This window comes from Microchirus variegatus (genome assembly GCF_963457635.1).
Source record: "Microchirus variegatus genome assembly, chromosome: 23".
In the NCBI taxonomy this organism is placed as follows: Eukaryota; Metazoa; Chordata; class Actinopteri; order Pleuronectiformes; family Soleidae; genus Microchirus; species Microchirus variegatus.
In genome coordinates this window covers 8,207,923-8,230,326 of record NC_139824.1, presented here as the reverse complement: position 1 = coordinate 8,230,326, position 22,404 = coordinate 8,207,923, and the positions used below count along the sequence as shown (strand labels likewise).

General features: G+C 44.1%; 1 protein-coding gene across 1 annotated transcript in view; it reads left to right on the top strand.

The window, feature by feature from the left end:
* Positions 1-22,404, top strand: part of LOC310943870 (voltage-dependent T-type calcium channel subunit alpha-1H-like) — a gene marked incomplete at both ends in the record, with an annotated part of 62,736 nt that continues 40,332 nt past the window's right edge. Inside the window, 8 exons of the mRNA XM_083909547.1 lie at positions 1-311; positions 10,213-10,306; positions 10,489-10,622; positions 11,020-11,117; positions 14,849-15,008; positions 18,437-18,752; positions 18,846-18,938; positions 20,177-20,753. Coding sequence (XP_083765673.1) covers positions 1-311; positions 10,213-10,306; positions 10,489-10,622; positions 11,020-11,117; positions 14,849-15,008; positions 18,437-18,752; positions 18,846-18,938; positions 20,177-20,753 — 1,783 coding nt within the window. The remainder of the gene's footprint in view (positions 312-10,212; positions 10,307-10,488; positions 10,623-11,019; positions 11,118-14,848; positions 15,009-18,436; positions 18,753-18,845; positions 18,939-20,176; positions 20,754-22,404) is intronic.

The window sequence follows — 22,404 nt, the reverse complement described above, 5'->3', positions numbered from 1 at the left end:
ATGACGAGCACCCAGGAGTCAGACCTGCATGAGCAGCACAGAGGACCATCGCGGGGGGACGGGAATGAGAAAGAGGAGGAGGAGGAGGGGGGGGAGAAGGTGCGCGTGTCAGTTGAGGGAGAGCAGGAGGAGGAAGAGGAGGAAGACGACGACGAGGAGGAGGAGCAGGAGGAGCAGGAGGAGAAGGAGGAGCTGCCCTACCCCGATCTAGCACCAGTGGTCCTTCTGGCTCTGACCCAAACCAGCCCACCCCGCTCCTGGTGCCTTCGAGCCGTCTGCCACCCATATCCTTCCCTGCCTGAAGCACGGCCGTGACAGAGTGTGTGCAGGAGAGTGTGTGTGTGTGTGTGCGTGTGCGTGTTTGTGTTCCAGCTCTGCACTTTCTCAAAACTGTTGTACCAACAAAGGCACCGAGTGCCGAGATGTTTGCGCTACGTTTAAACACAAGGGAGATGGAATGAAGGTCAGCGGTGTGTGTGTGTGTGTGTGTGAGGTCTGAAGACCTCAGGTATTTCCTTGGACCCATTAGCAGCAGGAAAAAGATGGCTAACACCCCCCCCCCCCATTGAAGGTTTCCATAGTGACAAGCTCTAATGAATCTCCAGGGTTACAGCCGCCTGTCAGTTGCATTGTTAGCGGCCTCCACTTATACAGCAGGAGTCACAAATAGTAAAAAAAAAAAAAAACTCAACATCACCTCCTCGAACCTCGCTCTGCTTCTGTCTTCATCGTCTCACATTACCCCCCACCCCCTCCCCCACCCTCCCTGTCTCTCACTGTAGATGTGACGGTGTGAGTGTGTGTGTGTGTGAGCAGCTATGAATACTCCAAAGCATAAACGTCAGCAACACCTCTGGGATTTGTCGAAAGCTTCTCCAAATCGAACGCTTTCCGACCGCTTTTCGACTCCTTTCGTGCGCGTGCGTGGGCTCCTCCCCCCTCGTGCGACTGTCTGCCAGTTGTTTTTGGCGCCGTCAGCACTCGGCGTGTACTCGATCAAACGTAAATACGTAATTGCTGAATGCATAAAATGGACAACGAGAAAGGCAGAAAGGCGAGGGGGGGGGGAGAAAAAATAAAGGAAACTACAAAAAATTGCCCGTGAACCTAGCTCTTCGCAGCGTCGCCCCTGTGCTGCTGTGCCGTTACCATGGTCGCGTCCCAGAACACCCGACACACACTCACTGTGTCAGCACTAACTTAGCGGACAAACGCACACTCATGATCACGCACATACACGAGCGAGCGAGTAAAAATGCCCTCACACAAACGAGGGAATCTCCCATGGAGAGGCTCTTTAGAGGAATCACCTGGTTGCTTGGCAACAGCGTAGCTCTGCCCCGATGTTCTGGTTACTTCCGCTTGCAGTATTTGTTTGTTTTCTCGGTGTGTGTGTGTGTGTGTGTGTGTTTTGCGTGCGTCTGCCTCTCTTTCTTTACAGCAGCTAACATTTATGTGTGTTTTATTATATTCCTGTACTTTAAACCTCCACCGTGTGTGTGTGTGATGTAACGTGGGTGGACAGGGACAGGTTATTTCGACAGGGACACTAATGTGAGCACACTTTGAGGGTCGGGGGAGCATTTTTTTCTCCCCCCCCATTTTTTTTAACTCTCATTACATATTGCAAATTAATTCTTCCACTTCCTCCTCCCTCTCAGTAGCAGCCTCCTCCTCCTCCTGTGCCAGGCGTACAGGATAGCGTACATCTCCGCGTCCTGGTGTGCGTCAAATTTAATTCTGAACAAAAAACAAGATTAGCGCCTGTAAAATCACATAACACTCCCTTGGATTTCGATCGTTTCCTGCAGACTGAGGCTGCACGAGGTGCCCACATTTGACGAAGTGCTGATTCCGTGTAACGTATGACACACAAAGAAGAAACATGTGAGCACGCACAATAACACGCACAATAACACGCACACACTCTGGACATCACTTATTCAGCGGTGCATTAAACATTCAGAGTGTTTCCTTTTGTTTAAAGATGAGAAAAGCTGATTCCGTCACTCTTACACAAGTACCTTTCTCTGCCTGTCTTTCTTCTTCCTCGGTTTTCCCCTCCCTCTCATCCTCTCCTCTTTATTGCTCTCTCCATTCCTAAACTGCCTCTTAATTGGTTTGAGGTGTGCGTGCGTGTGCGTGCGTGTGTGTGCGCGTTTGAAAATACAGGAGGAGGTCTTACCCAGTGTAACATGAGGCGTCGGAATCATTTTAGCCAATTAACATGGTTCTAGCCAATGTCTCCATGGTTACCAAGTGGCATACATATAAGGGGCGGAGCCAGAGAACTTGACAGGAAGTTGGCCCACCTTCATTACAGACTACACACACTTAAGTTTAACTAGGTTATCCTTAATCAAGTCCGTGTGTGTGGATTCCAAAGTAAAGTGAAAGGGCTAATGAATTATAGATCACGTATATGCCTTTAATAAAAACCAGCTGTGAGAAATCCTTTGGCTCGTTCTCACCCTCCAGAATCAGAGTGTTACTTTGATAGCTCTTTAACTCAGCGAGAGGAAATTAACCACACACTGATACAACAACTGCAGACCTGGAGGTTGAGTGACTTGACTTGGAACACTTGTGGACGTGGGAAGATTTTGAAAGTCACTTAAATATTTGCGATGTACGATATTAGTGCAATAACTGAAAGAAATATAATTACTTCACAAGTATTTGTTTTGGTGGCTCTGTGTGTCCGTTTGTTTGTTTGTGTTTCCGCACTTGCTGCACTTGCCACTTTGACCAGCAGAGGGCGCCAGAGGCTTGTTGCTTGAATGGGGTGAAGTCCGCCATCTCTGATTGCCTTGTTTTCTTTAGACTAGTGCAGTGCCCGTAGGAAGTGTGTATTCCTCTAGTGGGAGCTGAAGAAGATGTTTCAGTTATGGTAATGCATGATGAGGAACGTAAACGCTAACATAATACAAACACTGTGCAACCTCACCGCACAACACAAATGTGACTGTCAGCCACACCAGTCAAACAACTTGAGCGTCCTCCACCCAAGTGTAAAATTGCTATTCGTGCCGCTGAATTGATGATGCGGGCTCGTTGGGCGTCATTGTGCGAGTTTGGCCTTCAACTTCTTCTTCGTACTGCCACCTACTGGACTGGAGGTGTAGTGCAGTTTCTTATACCATTCCCCCTATACATCATCAGCTTAATTTGAATAAAAACATTTTTCGGAAACACTGAGGTGCATTGGAAACGCAAACCACAAAGATTACCAGGAATTATTCTCCCCATGTAAATAACTCCTTCCAGGCCATTTGATATGTGACCTAATTATTCAGCCACCAGGTCATCCATTATCATTTTCACTCAATTTGAATTCATGGTGACAATCGAAGAAAACTAAGCAGAGCTGCTGCAACTAATGATCGTTTTCATTATCGATCAATCTGTCTTGATTCATTAAGTAGTTTATTTGTTCATATAATCTGAGAAAATGGTGTAAAACTAAACCGAAACCTCAAAATGACGACATCCTGTCATCTTTGGTCCACGAGCCAAATATTTTCAGTTTGAGTCGTACAGGATAAATTAAAATTTACCCTTAAGCTGAAATCTGCTCAGCAAAAGGATAATTGATTGTCACAATGGTTGGTAATTAAAGTAGATGATTATCCGTGGATTAACAGATTAACTGTTGCAGCGCCACAACAAAGTCATTAAGATTAATTATGAGGACATCGGCACTGAATGTCATCTCAACATCTTCTGTTTGGAATTCGACCCTAGAGATGAACCGACCCACGTGACCGTCATTAACGAGCGCACGAGGGTTTCTCACTTTTGTCGTGAGCCATAATCCATTCAGTGTGCTCTAAGTGATTATTAATAATGTAGTAATAAAGGGGCTTCTGTTCAAAGTCGAGTGGTCGAACGACGCGTTGGAGAGTTTTTTTTTTTTACCCGATGAGCGTGGAGCGCCAGGCAGACGAAGCACAGAGAATATACAGCAGCTAAATGGATTTTTACAACTTGGCTCAAGTTCTTCTCCCTAATGGATTATAACTGTGATATATGAATTAAGTGATGAGACGGCGGGCATCGCCGGAAATGTACAACCTTATTATGCTTTTTAAGAATGAAGACGGATAAATAGATAAATAAATCGTGCCCTGCATGAATTGGACTGTCCAGGGTGACGAGGAATGAAATGAAATAGCTTCTGTATTTTGATGGCGTGTGTGTGAGTGTGTGTGTGTCCATCAGTCCTTTTAAGTTAATGAATGGTTCGTATGAAAACGATCCCACACACTGCGGCCTTAGCGTGCGTCTCAACCACCAGCTGTTTCCGGATGACGACAGAGAGATCAAGGAGATATGATCCGAGTTGATTTATGATGTCTGCCTGACCTTTATTACCTGTGTTGGCACTCGAGGAGCGCGAGTTCCAGAGCGAGCGAGCGAGCGAGCGACCACGGGGGACAAGGAAGGGGAGGGAGGTGATGGTGGCGGCGGCGTGTGTGTGTACTTGTATCTGTTTCCTCTATAGGACCTTTTCTGGCGTAAACACTGACCTTGTCAGGACCAGTTGTCGTCATGGAGACCAAAACCTGGTCCTGATGAGGCACAATCTCAATTTCAGAGGAAGTAGGTTAAGGTTAGGGTTAGGTGTTGACCTGGTTGTGGTCATTGTGGTGTCCTGAGAAGAATAGCTGCACAAATCTGTGTCTGTGTGTTTGTGTGTGATGAGAGGATGAGGCAATTAGGGAGGGAAGGCAGAGTGTGGAGGCCACGTAACATTTGCAGTTGTTTACACTCGAAAGCTTGAATTTTAATCTCTCAAATCCTGGTATTTAACTCGTGCTTTTAGGCATCGCATCCTTTTCTTCACCTCGTCTCCATACCTGTTTTTTTTTTTTGTTCTTTCTTTCACGCGCGTGATTCCCCAGCTTCTACTCCAGCTGTCACTCAGACTCTCCGTCTCTCGGACAATGTTAATTATAAGTGTAGCTGTAGTTTCTCTGTTGGCTAAGACTCTGGGTTTCTGACACAGAGACCAAAAGCTTTACCCCGACGGCAATCGCATAGAGAGGGGAGGGCGCCGAGCAAAAGCAATTCAGAAAGAGAGAAAGGCAAGTATATGTGCATGGGTGTGGATGAGAGAAGACGCAAAAAGGGAATGAGAAAGGAAAGATATGCGAGAAATGAGATGGAATGGAAAAAAAAGGGAAATTATACAGCGCCGTATAAAGGAAGATGGAGAGACGGGGAGCACGGAGGAGCAGAGCAAAGAGGAAAATAATTGGGCTAAAGAGAGGGGGAGAAATCCTGTGGAGGAAAATGAGAGATGATAGAGGGAAGGGTTGAGTGAGAGAGGACGTTCCCTCTGATGGTGAATGATGGGCCAACTGTGGAAAAACTCCCGTCTCATCCATCACTCATACCTTGACCCTGCCTTGTCCCTTGTTTAACTATGCATGCGTTTCCCTGTGAGTGCACAGGAGTGAGTGAGTGAGTGTTTTCTACGGACACGCGGGCTTTATTTAAGCTTCTGTAACTTTTACACATACAACGAAAAAATCCCCCACAGCACTGAGGAGGTGAAGGACGCCTCAGCTGGCAGTCGAGCACAGGGACGTCATCTTCTGTAATGCATCTGTGTGCATCGCTTTTTTTTCCCCCCGATGTGCGTATTAATTGTGTTGTCTTCCAGTCCAGACAGGATGCAAGCAGATTGTGAAACTCAGGAGTCAGTTCCCACGGTGAGATAGGGGTTCCCATGGCAACCATAGCAAAGGGAGGACACTGGATTACCCTTTCTTTCTCCCTCTCTCTCCCTCTCTTTCTCTCAGTCTGTCTCAAGGGTGATAAAGGATTGTACTCTCATTAATTTTTGGCCCTCTCGAGAGCAAAGTGTCCACGTAGGGGACTGTGTGTGTGTGTGTGTGTGTGGGTGTGTGTGTGCATGAGCCTGTGTGTATGTATCCATGTGCATGCTCGGGGCTTTGTTATTTATGCGTCCTTGGCTCTTGAATACATTCCTGTCATCCATTCAGCAGTTTGCCCATTTGTGCTCAAATATGTGTGTGTGTGTGTGTGTGTGTGTGTGTGTGTGAATCCAGCACAATATTTTCTTTAACTTTCCTCCTGCGACTGTTCTGTCTCTGAAACCTCTCCACGTCGCACTTAAAGTCTACAGCGTCTACAACCGTCGTCAAATGCCTCACCAAGCATTTGACGGTAGCTGACGGAATTTTGGTCGTTGGGAATATAAACAACGTGTCAATTAAATTACAGTCAACGTTTTTTAGCTCGCGATTGCAATTTTTCAGGCACCTTAATTCATTTGATTCCTAGAAAGTTAAGAAGCACATTCATGTTCTGTCTAAACCTGGTGTTAACATCCCCACTGGACTGTGCCAAAATAATCTTCTCATTAAAGCAGACCTAGGCCGGAAGTTCCAATTAACGCTGTTTTTTTTTGGCCATTACCTGGTTTATGAAGCCCTGAAGGTTCGAAACAAACAGTTCAGCAACTGCTGAGAACGCTGTATTGTATTGTAATCTCTGGCTCTGCGAGATCTCTGAAAAACCCGGTCTGGTTACGTAAACAGCGGTTCTCTTGAACAACGGATCCACCTGCTCCGGGCACTAGTCCGGGCACATCCGGTTGCGTATATTGAACCGCACAAGACAGTTTTCGTTAGCTGGCCAATCACAGTCTGTCTTCTGAGTGTGAGATTTCAGTCTGAAACACCGCGGCTGACGAGAGCTTCAGTGAGGAGAGATTTCTATCGGCTCGTTTGCACTATTATAAGGTTTTTGACCATAAAAACAAGTTGTGGTATGTAAGTAGACCTCCATAACTCACTCATATATGTGCGATAGGACCACTCGAGGTCCGCTTTAAGATACAAAGGGCCACATGGTTGGTGTAGTGGTTAGCGACTTGGTTGGAACAAGGTCCTTTCTGCATGGAGTTTGCATGTTCTCCCCGTGTGTGCGTGGATTTTCAGTCCAAAAACATGCAGATTTGTGGATTTCCCAAATTGTACACTCTAAATTGACCATAGTTGCGAATGTGAGAGTGAATGTTTGTGTCCCCCGTAACCCTCATGTGGATATAGCGTTAGAAGATGGATAGATGAATGTATTAAGATAGAGAGGATCAGTCCTAATGCTTCCTGAGGACAGATTTGCATTCAGGCATAGGTAAAAGAATGTGGTCACTTGTGTTCAAGACCACCTCCCAAACTGTTGGTGACGTAAGCCATGAGAATCTGAACTATACCGGAACAATACCAGCTGTCAATCACACTGGTCTCCACTCTGATGTTCCATGCTCTTTCATCTAATTTGGAACATCCATCCATCCATCTTCTACCACTTTACCCTCCACATGAGGGTCATTGAGGTGTCACTCTCAGCGGACATATTACCACCCTGGACACCTGGCCAATCCATCACAGGGCCACATAGAGACAAATAACCATCCACTCTCACATTCACACCTACTGTATAGTCAATTTCGAGTGTCCAGTTTACCTAATCCCCATATTGCATGTTTTTGCACTGTGGGAGGAAGCTGGAGAAAACCCACGCACACACGGGGACAAAGGAACCTGGATCTTCTTGCTACAAAGGCAAGAGTGGTAGCCACTCCACCAACTGTGCGGCCTAATTAGGAACATAATTTACAAAATGTACATCATGTTCAATTGTAAAAGACCTGTAACTACCAATTGAGCACACACAACTCATCAGGAGAACGTTTCCTGACGTTGTAAACCAAGTGATAAGTAAGCTCATTTTCCCATAATACTTCCATTCATATAGATTGCAACCAGAGGAGTTGAGTCCCTGGTGGCTCCTCAGTATAATGTTCCTTCTGGGTTGGCTTCAGTGGTTTGAGTGATTAGATCTGAGGACACATTGGATTGTGTTCACACATGATTGTTATGGTTGTCCACCAGATCAGATCAGTCAGGGGGGATGTTGAATGCACCAAAAGATCATCTTAGCTCCACTGATCCATTATACCAGCCAAAATATTTACATTAAAAAAAAAAAAAAAAATTGCAAACTGCAAATCATGTTTTGGCATGTGGCGCCACCTACCGCCGACTACCAATCATTGCAGTCAGTAGAGTCTCAGCTGCCGAGCAACCACGGGTTGCCAGTTACAAGTCAGAAAACGAAACCTAAAAGACCTCTGTATTTTAAATTTGAATGTAGTAACCGTTTTTTGGCCACATTCTTACATATGGCACCTTTTAAAATAAATGAATTTAGTGGTAATTAATTTAGTGCAGTCTTGCTAGACGTTGTTGAACCTCTACCTCCTCACGGTTTCCTTTGGGTTACTGCAGGCAAAACTACTGACTAGGGATGACAATTAGAAGATACGCCAAGTAAATGAGTAGAGCGAGACACATAATGAATGCGGGTGATTCTACACAGGGCGCATGAGGTCACTGCATAATTTGATGAGTATGAAAATGGCCTGCACACTCGCCAGATCTCAGTGGGAGGTGTGAGACGGTACAGCTCCTCTCCTCCGCCAGCACCAGAGCGCCACACCAAGATTGGTGTTCTTCACAGGTCACAGGTCACTGGAGCCACTCTGTAGCTTTTATTGTCACGGCATTCAACCATCACGCTGGACGTTGTTTTCTTCTTCCCAGTTGTTTTTTTGTCATTGCATAAATTATCGTGTGTGTGTGTGTGTGAGTGTGCTGAGAGTGTAGATTTGCTGCTTTGTCAAAACGAGCACAGCTGATTGCCAATATACGATGCTGTTATATGTTTTTAAACGAACAAAATCCCTTCTTAAAATCAAATAATCTTGGATTATCACTCGACCGATACGATATGAGAGTGTGAAGAGTGCACTAACCACTTTAGTGCCAAAGAGATTAGCGCTAATGCCTCGCAGCAAAAGTGTCCTCGGTTCTGTGTGGAGTTTTCATCATTCCCCTCTTGTGTGTGTGGGTGTGTGTGGGTGTGTGTGTGTGGGGGGGGTTTTCCTGTGGCGACTCCAACTAAAGGAGTCTCCAGTTAATCTAACCCCATTGTTCATGTCTTTGGACTGTGACAGGAAGCCAGAGTACCTGCAGACAAACAACGCACATGGGAAGAAAATGGGTTCCAGTCAAATTGAACTACATACCTTCTTCTTCTTATGAAGTGCCTGTTCTGTATATGAGGTATAGTGTGGCCGAGCGGTCCAAGGCGCTGGATTAAGGCTCCGGAACATTTGTTCAACTGCTGGATGTGACTCTGCTCACGTGTGCACACACACACACACACACACACACACACACACACACACACACACACACACACAGACAGACAGACAGCGTGACGCAGCTGCCGCGACTGTTTCTGCTTCTGAAAATGTCCATAAATAATACTTCTAAATGCGTTCAACTGAAAGCCAGGACTCGCACACGGAATTCAGGGCAAAAAGAAACGAGCACTATATAACTGCGGAAACTTGTTGTGTTGGTGACATATTTGACAGATATAGACATTAAGTTGTGGTGAAGTATCATCTTCAACAGCTTTTAGAGGAACTAGGCATCCAGTGCTGCCCACTAGGATCAGGACCTGGCTTAAAAACACATGGAGGTCATATAACAACATGTGGACATGAGCTGTGCAAAGTCTGATGCTGCTGAAATGAAGCAGAGTGCAATTGCAGAGGTTTTATTAAAGAGATGTCTGGGCGTTCTCACTTTTGGCACAGCTTGGCACCATCTCTGCCATTTGAGATTTCTTAGGTACCAGGGCAAAAAGAAACTAGAACTATATAACTACAGGAACTGGTTGTGTCGGTGACATATTTGACAGATATAGACATTGAAAATGTGAAAGTATTATCATCATTGTCCATTTTTGTTTAACAGCTTGTAGAGGAACTAGGCATCCAGTGCTGCCCACTAGGATCAGGACCTGGCAACTATTTGTTTCTGATATAATGTGTAAAGCTTGGACTGCTGCTCAAACAGCAATTTATCAAGACGATTTATGTAATAAGATGTGAGCCAATAATGAGCTCAAGTGAAATGTGTGTATTCGCGTATTGACTCTAGAGCAAGAATTTGCTGCCGTTGCTATATTTTCTTGAAATCACTGACTACGTTTTTTTTGGCCGATAGCCGCAACTCTCCGTTTCGAAATGCATCTTTGTAAAAAAAAGTTGTTAATAATAATCATGAATAATCAGTATGGTGTTGACCCTTGACTTTGTCGTACATGGTTTGAGCGTGTGAGCATTCTCGCCATCCTGCTCAACTGTGTGACTCTTGGGATGTTCCAGCCTTGTGACCACACCCCCTACTTCCTGCAGGTAAGACACACACACACACACACACACACACAATCTGAAATTACAAACTAATTATGTTAAGCCTTGACTCATTATTATCTTGGGCTTGAAAAGTTTCCACTTTAATTTTTTTTCACTAAATCACTGTTCTCTAATCCTCTGGATTCGTGCGTGTGTGTGTGTGTGTGTGTGTGCACGCTCAGGCTCTGGATGATGGGATCTTTGCGTTCTTTGCCGGGGAGATGGTGATGAAGATGGTGGCTCTTGGGGTCATAGGTCAGAGTGGTTACCTAGGCGACACGTGGAACAGACTGGACTTCTTCATTGTTTTAGTTGGGTGAGTATTTGACAGATGCACCCAAACACACACACACACACATGAACATTCACACACAGATATCTGACATTAAATATGAGCCAAATGTGTGTGTGCAGGAGTGTGTTTTGTGAAAACGCAGACACTTGTTTAATGCCAGTTAAATGTCAAGCGTGTGTGTGTGCACGTGCTCAGATGCACTGATAAAAGTGTGTGTGTGACTGCTACACAGAATGACAATCGCATCATTTTGTCCCGAGAGACAGCGACCTCTGTGATTGGTTCATTCTAAAGGCTATGTGTCGCCGAGACCATGTGCTGTGTTCTCGTGGATTCCCGGTAGACATTTAGGATTTGCCAAGGTCAGGCTTATCAGATGCCAGTGACACAGCAGTGGCTTTCCCTCTTCCATCCACAGGATGCTGGAGTACTCCCTTGACGGACACAACGTCAGCCTATCAGCGATCAGGACGGTCCGCGTTCTCCGCCCGCTGCGAGCCATCAACAGAGTTCCCAGTGAGTTTTTCTCTTTTATCCTCAGGAAAGATTTTTGTCATTGTGCCAGCTCACGTGAATTTGACAGTGAGAGTGAGGTTAAAGGGGTCATATTATATCCTATTTCTCCAAGTTAACCGAGTTCCCTGGTGTCCTAATGAGCATGTCTGTGACATTCTTTGGTCAAAATACCATAAGGATGAATCACCACAGCAGTTCATTCAGTTCAGAACGCTCTGTTTAGTAGTATCTCTTTAGCTCCACATAAAAAAATAAAATAAAACGAAACTTAAGGGACAGGAAATGACATCAGCCACAGAGGCTACTGGGAGCAGTTAGCAGTTAGCATTTGGAAAAGTGATCATTTGCAGGCTCTAGCAGGTTGCCGTCATATATAACATGTATCCACTGGACAGATAAATCCTTTGAGGCTGGAAGTTTGTGTAGAACTCTGTGCTGCACTGTGGAGCCAAGAATAGAACTTTTTGCGGACTTTTTTTCGGATGCCGCTGCCCTCGCCAGCACTCACTTTTGCACAATGCACTGCAAGCGAGTGCATTGTGACGTCCCAATGAGCGTGGAAGTCAACATTGCATGTTTTATATTCTGTACCTCGACTGAGGAGGACCACAAAAACATGAGTAAGTCATCTTTTATCACACTTTGCAATTTCATAGGACTTCCAGAGTCCCAAATATAAAGATTTAAATGATTAAAAAGTTGATTTTCCATAATATGTCCCCTTTAAAGTGCTGACTTTAAAGGTCTCTACTGACTTCAATGTAGCGGATCAAAGTGTCAAAGAGATTGAAGACAAAAAACACTCTTAACCGTAAAGTTTTATTTGCGCTGCTGGTCTCGTTTCAGGCTTAAAACTCTAGGGCTGCATTTTAGAGAGACATCTGGATATGATGACGTAGTCAACCATCATCACGATCACCATCACCACTCACCTAGCATCAGTGAATCCAACATGGAAACAAATTACAAGCATTGCTCTTACTTTTCTCTGTTTTCTTATTTGTTTCAGTCATATCCATCCATCCATTTAAGCACATATCTAATGATCAAATGGTCATTTGACTGACATTATGACATTTTCAGGATTTCTGATATGAAACTAACAACACTCTGAGATTATTTTCCTATTCAAAATACTGTCATAAACTGCAGTTTTATATAGAATATAAATGTGTGTATGTTATATGGTAGTATATATTGGTAGTGAATAGTGGATGCAGCATTGACCCGACCTGATCACATGATTAAAACCATAAACCGCAGGCACGAACAAGGCCATGAAACCCCTAAAACAAGTAGGAAGTGAAGATGAGCACAGAACAGGTCTGGCAGAGCATCAGCAGACAAAAAAAAAAAACAACCAAATGCCTGCTGGCGATTGTGGGTGGTAGATTTCTAGAAAATCACTGACTGAACAATATCTCAAATATGATGACTGTGCATTGTGCAGGTTTGTGTGAGCCTTTCCAATCTGCTTTCTGTGCCCTTTAATTGGTGGCCAATTATATATATATATAAAAACAATGTAAAAATTCTGTATTGTTCATCGGATGTGGAAACTCTCTCAGCTAAAAGTCAGCAACCTCATTAGTCATGGCGTTGACAATGAAAAATGTGTTTCCGTCCTTGTGCTCCGTGACGAAACTGTAACTTCCATTTAATCTCTTTAAACTTCACAAGTTTTCACAGCTCTCTAACAACTGCAGCCCTCTGTTTGACGGACGCATGTGTAAACAAATCAGGACACTGTGAGCAAAGTCATTGAAATCATTATGATGCTGGTGTTGTTCCCAACTCTGGATGTGTTTGCTTTGCGTGTGCGTCGCAGAATGCATTCCATTTAGGCGCCTATGTCATCACATTGAAGGTTCCATATTATGCAAAATCAACTTTTTAATCATTTAAATCCTTATATGTGGGACTCTGGAGGCCCTATCAGTCGGTAACGATGACTCATTCATGTTTTTGTGGTCCTCCTCAGTCTAAGTACAGGAGATAAAACATACGATGTTGACTTCCGCGCTCACTGGGACGTCACAATGCGCTAAATTCCTGGAATTGTTGTCTCGCAGAGCTCCGCTTTGTCCGTAAAACACGCGGAGAGAGTGCTGGCGTGGGCAACTGCATCGCCAAAAATCGTAAGTCGGCAAAAAGTTATATTCTTGGCTCCACAGTGCAGCACAGAGTTCTACACAAACTTCCAGCCTCAGAGGATTTATCTGTCCAGTGGATACATGTTATTTATGATGGCAATGTGCCTGCTAGAGCCTGTAAATTATCACTTTTCCAATTGCTAACTGCTGTTAGCTCCCAGTAGCCTCTGAGGCTGATATCATTTCCTGTCCCTTAAGTTTCGTTTCACTTTATTCTTTTTTTAAAGAGATACTACTAAACAGGCTCTAGAGCATCCAATGTCATTATACTCATATCGACTTTTAATTATATCAAAAATAATAATGGTGATGACATGTATGGTAATAATAATAATAGTAGTAATAGCCTCGCAACTGGATCTGGATCCTGCAACCTGGAAGATGAGGGCATAGAGAGAGAGAGAGGAAAGGAAGGAAAGACACAGTCTAGATACTGTCTGTATCTGTAGAACATGTCAACACAACACATCCTGTGCCTGTTTCACGGTAAAAAAAACCAAAACAAAACAACAACCCCAAAACATCTTTGTTCCCTGAAGCCATTTATTTTTCATCAAGGCTTTTATTGTGAAATAATTGCCACAGATGCACAGCATTGCACTGGAGAGTCCTTGCATTGAGTTTAGTGGTGAGGGATATTTTAAAAGCATGTTATATCATTTCTTTTTTTTAAACAGTGGTGTTCACAGGGGTGCCCCACGTGTACAAACGCAGTGTGGTGCCCTACTGGCTGCCATTCATACGTGGCTCTTTTAAAATTCCTTCAGAATGTCTGTGCACGCCACTGTTTTTCCACACTTTTCTATGTTGTAACTGGATCTGTGCTGCAGATGCACCCTTTGTAAATTGCTGTGGGAATAAAACACAACTCCTTCTATGAACATCCTGGGGGTGTGTGTGTGCTTATAGGTCACAACCTCAGGCTTTGCAAAATGTGTTGTTGAGTCAAAGTTATGATTGATTTTATATTTGGTTTTTTTTAAGTAGTAGTGGGAGTAGCGATAATCGTGCAGGAGTAAAAAAAAAGAGACAATTTTTCTAAAACCATAAAAACAAGCCAAGATGAAAAAATTGTCTATAGGTTGTGCTGAAAAAAAGGATATACGACACTCAATATTACACATTCGTATAACCTCTGTGTTTTAACATAGTGATTGAACAAAGCAGCATAAATGCTCTGTGTTCTAAGGGTTAAACAAGGCGATGCAGCACTTAAGCACTGCACGTACATCCAGATTAAACCAGGTAACATCTCAGATGAGCCATTTTTGGGGCTTTTTTTGATGTTGTTTTTTTGTTTTGTTTTACTACACTCTTTGAACTTGGGACAATTAGACTGAGTTTCTCCACAACTGAAGAGCGTGTTTGATGTAGCCCAACGTCTAGTGCAGGCTCATTATCAGTGTTTGTCATTCAGTTAATTGCACTGATCTTTGCTTTGTGCAGAATACATGGAGAGATTGTTCCTGTCTGGGCAATGCCTCGCACGATCGACAGTTCAATTCAAGGCTCAGTCACATAATGGTGATGTTTATGTTGTTTTGTTTTGTGTGTTTGTTTATGTGTGTGTGTCGGCAGGTATGCGTATCCTGGTGACCCTCCTTCTCGACACACTTCCCATGCTGGGCAACGTGCTGGCACTGTGCTTCTTTGTCTTCTTCATCTTTGGCATCATTGGCGTGCAGCTGTGGGCGGGGCTACTGAGGAACCGCTGCTTCATGGGAGAGGATGTCAAGACGTGAGTTGCCATAGTAACCCGGCAGATGTCACAATGAGCAAATACCCTGGCCTCATTATGCTGAACCCTGTGTCAAAAGTTTGATCGTAGCCGGGTTTTTATTTCTGAGAGCGGATCGATACGGATGATCGGTCGATCTTGTTTTCCCGCTTTAATCAGCGTATTCTAGGGAGGAGGTAAATGTGTGTGGATTGGTGTTTTTTCCTGCTGGAACCTGCGGCATCAGAGATCACAGGCGATGTAAGACGGAGCAGTGAATTTCTGCCTGATGTCACCCGGGGACTCATTTCATCTGCTGCTTCAGCACAAACTGTCAGAGTTCCTCCGTCGCTCCTGTTTCGCTCCCACATGATCCCCCATGTCATGCTCCATCACCGTCTACTGAAGCTGTTACAACATTATTCTTGCTCCTGTTCACACACACACACACACACACACACACACACACACACACACACACACACACACAATAAAATGACTTCAGGGGACATTGCATTGACTTACATTCACTTCCTGGAGACTTGCTCTAACCTTAACCATAATTACTAGTGGCCTAATTCTAACCCTAACCTCAAAATATATCTTCACCTTAAAATGTAGTAATTCACATTATGGGGACTTGCTTTTTGTCCCCACAAGGAAAACAAGTCCTCATAATCTGACTGTGCAACCTGATTTAGGTCCCCACAACATCCGTAATACGACACACACACAAGCTCATAGACTTAATGCATTACTTAACCCCTTACCCTAACCTTAACCATCACAACTAATTACCTAACCCTAACCTTTACACCAACCCTAACCTAAACCCAATTCTAACCCTTACCCTAAAACCAGGTCTTACCCTTCCAAAACACCCTTTAAAAGTGTGAGGACCAGCTAAAATGTCCTCACTCTGTGTGGTTTGTTTTTTTGTCCTCACAAAGTCACAAATACAAGAACGCACATAAACACACACAGTCTGGTTTTCCATGACTTCAGAGGACATTTCCTGAAGACTTCCTCTAACCTTAACCGTAACTACTACTATTACCGGACTAACCTCAACCTCAACCTAACCACACAACACATCTTCCCCTTAAAATTGAATAATTCATGTTATGGGCACTCGCTTTTTGTCCCGTAAGGAAGACGAGTCCCCATAATGTCAGTAATACCTGGAACACACACACACACACACACACACACACACACACACACACACACACACACACACACACACACACACACACACACACACACACACACACACACACACACACACACACACACACACACACATAATATCACATAACATCAGCTAACATCCTGTAACATCTCCTGACCTCACGTCTGCTTGACCGTCCTTCTTACATAACAATATCTGACAGTGTTCATACTCTATGTATGATCTCATACAAGCAAGTGATCGTTTCACAAAGAATACGATGTGTTGTTAACCCTCAGTGCTCACACGGCACGGATATGTGCCGCAGGTGCACCCGTGGTAATATGCCTTGCCATGGGAATAATACACAACCCCTTATATGGACATCCTGGGGGTGTGTGTGTTATAGGTCATATATTCAGGCTTTAAAAAACGCAGGATGTTGTCAAAGTTATGATTCATTTTATATCACATTTTTAGTAGCGACATAAAGTGGCAATAATTGTGCAGAAGTCACAAAATAGAGCAGTTTGTTCATAAAAACGAGCCAAGTGATTTTTGAACTGTGTCCAAATTTCACAAATTCAGTTCGATTTTTTAAAATTTTAGTACTTTTTGACCAGGTGTATATATATTGTTGGTGAAAATGATTTTTTTTTTTTTTTCATCAGATTGTATACACTCTTAGAAGTAAAAGTGCTAAGTAGAACCATATAAGGAGAACCCTTTTTGGCTCCAGGTGGAAAAAGGTTCCACCTAAAACCCTTTTAAAACTCTTTATTCAGTAAAGGGGTTTTAAAGGGTTCTCTGGATCAAAATGGTTCTTCCTGGAACCATTAGTGTTACCAAGAACCCTGAAAAACCCTTTCTTTGGGAAAGGGTTTTTCATAAGCAAATGGTTCCAGTTAGAACCTCAGCCCTTGCAGAAGGACCCTTTTGGAAGAGTGTAGGTTGTGCTGAAAAAAAGGATATAAGACACTATATTGCACATTCTTATCGCCTCTGTATATACTGTATATTTTAACGCAGTTATGCAAAAAAGCAGTCAAAATGCTCTGTGTTCTAAGGGTTATAATAATAACAATAATAATATTAAAAAAAAATCCCATAACACTCCTCTTACAGTAAGCTGAAGAACTGTTTAAAAAAAAAAAAAACAGCATAATAAGAGTACAATAACATAAAACACAAAGATAAAAGCTTGCACCGTAAAAACATAAAGGCTTTACTGTAACTCATTGTTTTCGAGATTGAAGAGGAAGTGTGACAGACGAACACAGGGATTTTGCACATTTGCACTGCATTTGCATTTTCTCCCTCTCTGCTTCATAAACAACAAAAGGACGCTGCCTAATAAGAAGTGAGATCAACTCTCCCCTGTGACCACTCTCTGTACCAAAGATGATTGATTACTTATCTCTGTACACCAACCCCCCTCCCCCCCCCCCCATTTGCCCGTGCTTCCTCAGAAAGCAGATATTTTCGTCCATGAAAGGATTTATTTTTCTTCAAAACCTGTTTGCTTTGTCCACAAATGCATTGTTTGAATTAGACTTCTGAATGCAAATAGCTGTGTTCTGTGTGTTCCCCCCCGCTAAGAAAACCAACAATGAACTGATCTTACAACTGTTATTTGTGTGGTCCAAGCCTGACGGAACGTATTCCTCTGTGCCACAGTGCTCCATTGTTTTCCAACAGTTATTAAAGCCACACCATTGTTCTGGGTGACATCCTCATCCATTCAAATGAACACTGATGGACACTGTAGTTTACTTTGCCCTGGTCTCATATGCTACTCACTAGTAAACCAAATTAATTAACCGAGGCTAAAAGTAGTCCCCAGATAGTGCAACGCTTTCCTCTGTTTGACAAATGACTACTTAAGCGTGTATTAAACACACTATAGTCATACCACCATTTTTGCAGTAGTGCTGGTTCCCTTATATTCCATCCATCCATCCATCATCTACCGCTTTATCCTCCACCGGAGGGTCGTGGGGGGCAATCTCAGCTGACATAGGGCAATAGGCGAGGTACACCCTTGACAGTTTACCAGTCCATCCATAGAGACAAACAACCATTCACTCTCACGCCTACGGTCAATTTAGAGTGACCAATTCACCTAATCCATATATTGCATGTTTTTGGACTGTGCCCGGAGAAAACCCCTGCACACACGGGGAGAACATGCAAACCTACCTTGCAGAAATATTAGTTAAAAATTTCCATACAAATAACATAAAATGACATGGTTTTTTTTCTACCACTCTTGCTGCAGGAGATATAATGTTTCCTTCCTGAGTGGCTACTATCGGCCGGATGGCACCGATGACCATCCTTTCATCTGCTCCATGGACAGAGAAAACGGGATGCTCCGGTGCTCCGATGTGCCTCGCCGCCGCGTCGGCAGGACTTTCTGCTCGCTGGGAGCCGAGGAGGCTCGTCCAGAGACGGCGCTGAACGACACGCGAGAGTCGGCCTCCTGCGTGAACTGGTATCAATATTACAACGAGTGTCGCACCGGGGAAATAAACCCTCACAAAGGGGCTATTAACTTTGATAACATTGGATATGCATGGATAGCAATTTTTCAGGTAAATGGCGGAAGGATCTGAATACAGGGATTAATGAACTGGTGATATATACACATGATTACTATTGTTCAGTGTCTGTGTGTTTTTATTCAGGTGATTACTCTAGAAGGCTGGGTTGACATCATGTACTATGTCATGGATGCACATTCTTTCTACAACTTCATCTACTTCATTTTCCTCATTATAGTAAGTACACACGCACGCATACTTGATGGTTTTGCATTCATAGCGAGGACACTCATAGACATAATGCCTTACCAAAACCCCTCCATCCATCCATCCATCCATCCATTATCTACCACTTTATCCTGTGCCTATCCCTATAGGCGGAGTACACCCTGGACAGTTCGCCAGTCCATTGCAAGGCCACATATACTCTCACACTCTCACTCCTATGGTCAATTCACTTAATCCCCAAATTTGCATGTTTTTGGACTGTGGGAGGAAGCCGGACAACCCGGAGAGAAACCCCATGCACACACGGGGAAGAACATGCAAACTCCATGCAGAAAGGCCCTTGTTCCAACCGGAGCTCGAACCTGGGTCTTCTTGCTGCAAAGGCAAGAGCGCTAACCACTAGGCCAACATGTGGTCCCCTTACCTTAACCATTATAACTAAATGCTTAACCCTAACCTAATCCTAACCCTAATCCTAAAACCCAGTCTTCCCCAAAAGGCCAGTCAAAATTGTGTGGACCATCCAAAGATAGTTAGATAGTAAGGACACTCATAGACATAATGCATTCCCTAGCTCCTTAACTTAACCTTAACCATCACAACTAAATGCCTAACCCTAACCCCTTACTTAAAACCCAATTCTAACACTAACCCTAAAACCAGGATTAGCCCCCCAAATGCTCTTTTAAGGGGTGATAGAATGTGAGGATCAGCCAAAATATGTCCTCACTTTCTTAGGTCAGATTTTGTACGTCCACAGCTCAGGGATTTAGACAGAAATTTGGCCTCAGTCACTCTGTCTGTTATGTTATTTGACTCCAGATGTGGAAAAAAAGGTAGATTCTTTTACATTTTTAAACATTAAAAATTTGGTTACATTGTCATAAAAAAAAAGGTCTGATAGTGCTTTCAGACAGGCATGGTTCTGGTTTCTGGCTCTGGTGCCTTTCTGGAGCCTCAGAACCCTGATGCTTTCTGGCGAACCACCCCGTGTTCACACCAGTTCAAGAGGAACCAAAGTGGGAGGACGTTGATCCGCGTTACTCAGGTGGAAGTAAACGCAACACCAGCAAAATCTCAAAAAACTGGCCCCCTGAAATCTTCAGTTTTTACACCCATAGTTTATACGTTTTTCGGTCCTCACAAAGATACCCACACATACATTCACACACACGTCCACACACACACACTTGAAAAAGGTAAACTTTGCTCAGCTGCCGTTGTGTGTGTATGTTTGTGTTGACCAGGTGGGCTCCTTCTTCATGATCAACCTGTGCCTGGTCGTCATAGCAACCCAGTTTTCCGAGACCAAGCAGAGGGAACACGCCTTAATGAAGTCGGAGCAGCGCGCTCGCCAGCTCCACCAATCCGCTTCCACGCTGGCCAGCGACAGCCAACCGGGAAGCTGTTACGAGGAGATTCTCCGCTACCTGGCGCACCTCGGGCGCAAGGCGTGGCGCCGAGTGTCGCGATGCTTCGCCCAGACGCGCGCGCGCTATCGCTGCGTGTGCGCGTGCCACAGGAACGCGAGCTCTGGTTCCGCCAGAGGGAGCGGAGGCGGGGAGATGAATGGACTAGCCCACAGGCACTCGGGCCACGCCCCCAATGACCTGTCACACCTTCATCAGCTTTATCACAACCACCAGCATCATCGGCAGCATCATCCGGCTCAGTGCGAGCCTGCTGTCACTAATGGAGGCAACGGCTTTAATTATCCCTTCATATCGCCGCTTATCAGTCACCTGGACACAAAAGGCCGGAACCAGAAAAGAACGGCTGCTACGGAGACGGTCAGCCGACTGCCAGAGCTGGTGCTGGAGCACGGTGAGAGCAAACGAATGTGTGTGTGTGTGTTTGACCTGTGTGAAGGCCAATTTGTAATATCTGTGTTCCGTCAGAGTCCAAAGTCATAGTCTGATAAAAGTCCTCATACTTCACAACATCTCGAATGAAGAAGATAATGTTTAAAATTAGAGCTCGACTCTCAAACACAGCTGATTATTTAAGCCTTAAGGTTGAGGTGTCTCCAGTCATTAGAGCCAAAATGTTTCCCCTCCAATCAGATTCATTTGTCTGCGCACAATTTCCTGCACAAGACACAGAGAGTGAGAGAGAGGGAGTGGGATAGAACTAGAAAAGTCATGAAAATCACTTGCAACCTGAAATGCTTAAGATCTTTGCTCAGAATTATTGGGAAAAAGTGCTTTTAAAAACATGTACATTTAAACATTTAAATGAGCAGCAGCATATTTCTCATAAAACTTGTCCATAAACTAAAATTCTGTACTAGTTGTACTACTTGTACTACTACTACTATTACGTGTTTTTAGTAGTTGTTGCTTTGGTGCTCATTGTTACTGTTACGCAGCAAAAGAGTTCAGTGACAGTTCAGTGGAGCACACTGCGTTCATCATCTGCCTCAGCGTCACGACGCCACTTATCCTTTCCGGTGAGGGGGGGAGTGGCTACAGTAGAGCACCGAAAGCCAAAGCGTGCTTCTTTTACCGATATCTTTTGCATTACTTATCCAAACAACCATAGTGAGGACACTCATAGACATAATGCCTAACCTTAACCCAGCCATCCATCCATTATTTACCGCTTTATCCACTGGAGGGTCGCTGGGTTTCAGTCCATTGCAGGGACAAACAACCATTTATTCACACTCTCTACAGTCAATTTAGATTGACCAGTTAACCTAACCCCCCATCTGCATGGTTTTGGACTGTGGGAGGAAGCCGGAAAACCCGGAGAAAACCCGGAGAAAACCCATGCACACACGGGGAGAACAGGGGATGCAAACTCCATTCAGAAAGGGCCTTGTTCCAACCGGGTCTCGAAACAGCAAGTCTTCCTGCTGCTTAGGCAAAAGCGCTAACCACTAGGCCAACGTGTGGTCCTCTTATCTTAACCATCATAACTGAACCCGAACCTAATTCACTTGAAAAGTCATGAAAAATTTGAGTGCTCATTGTTGCTATTACACAGCAAAAGAGTTCAGTTCATATCTTTTGCGTTACTTATCCAAACAACGTCGAACTTGGCACTGCATAATTTCTTATTCAGTATAATACAGTAAGTGTAAACAGACTGTGTGCACGGCGAGAATCACGGTTGAAAACCACAGCTCTAGATCAGAGTATTTTCAGTGTATTTCTTTCTTTCTTCTTACACCAACACACACAGAGACACACAGAGACACACAGACACACAAACACACAGAGACACCACGACGAGATTGGATTTACTATATCAGTCTCCGCTGAAACATGAATTTGTTGTAATTGTGATGACAAGTACGCACTAGATTAGTGTTTGTTGTTATGTCATTGGAGCATTCCTCCCGAGCTGCTTGCTAATGAATTCCAGAGAAAACTTACTCCCACTTTACTCCACCACAGGACTCTACACACACACACACACACACACACACACACGCTGTTCTCTGTTCTAATAAAAGAATTCCCCCTCTGCA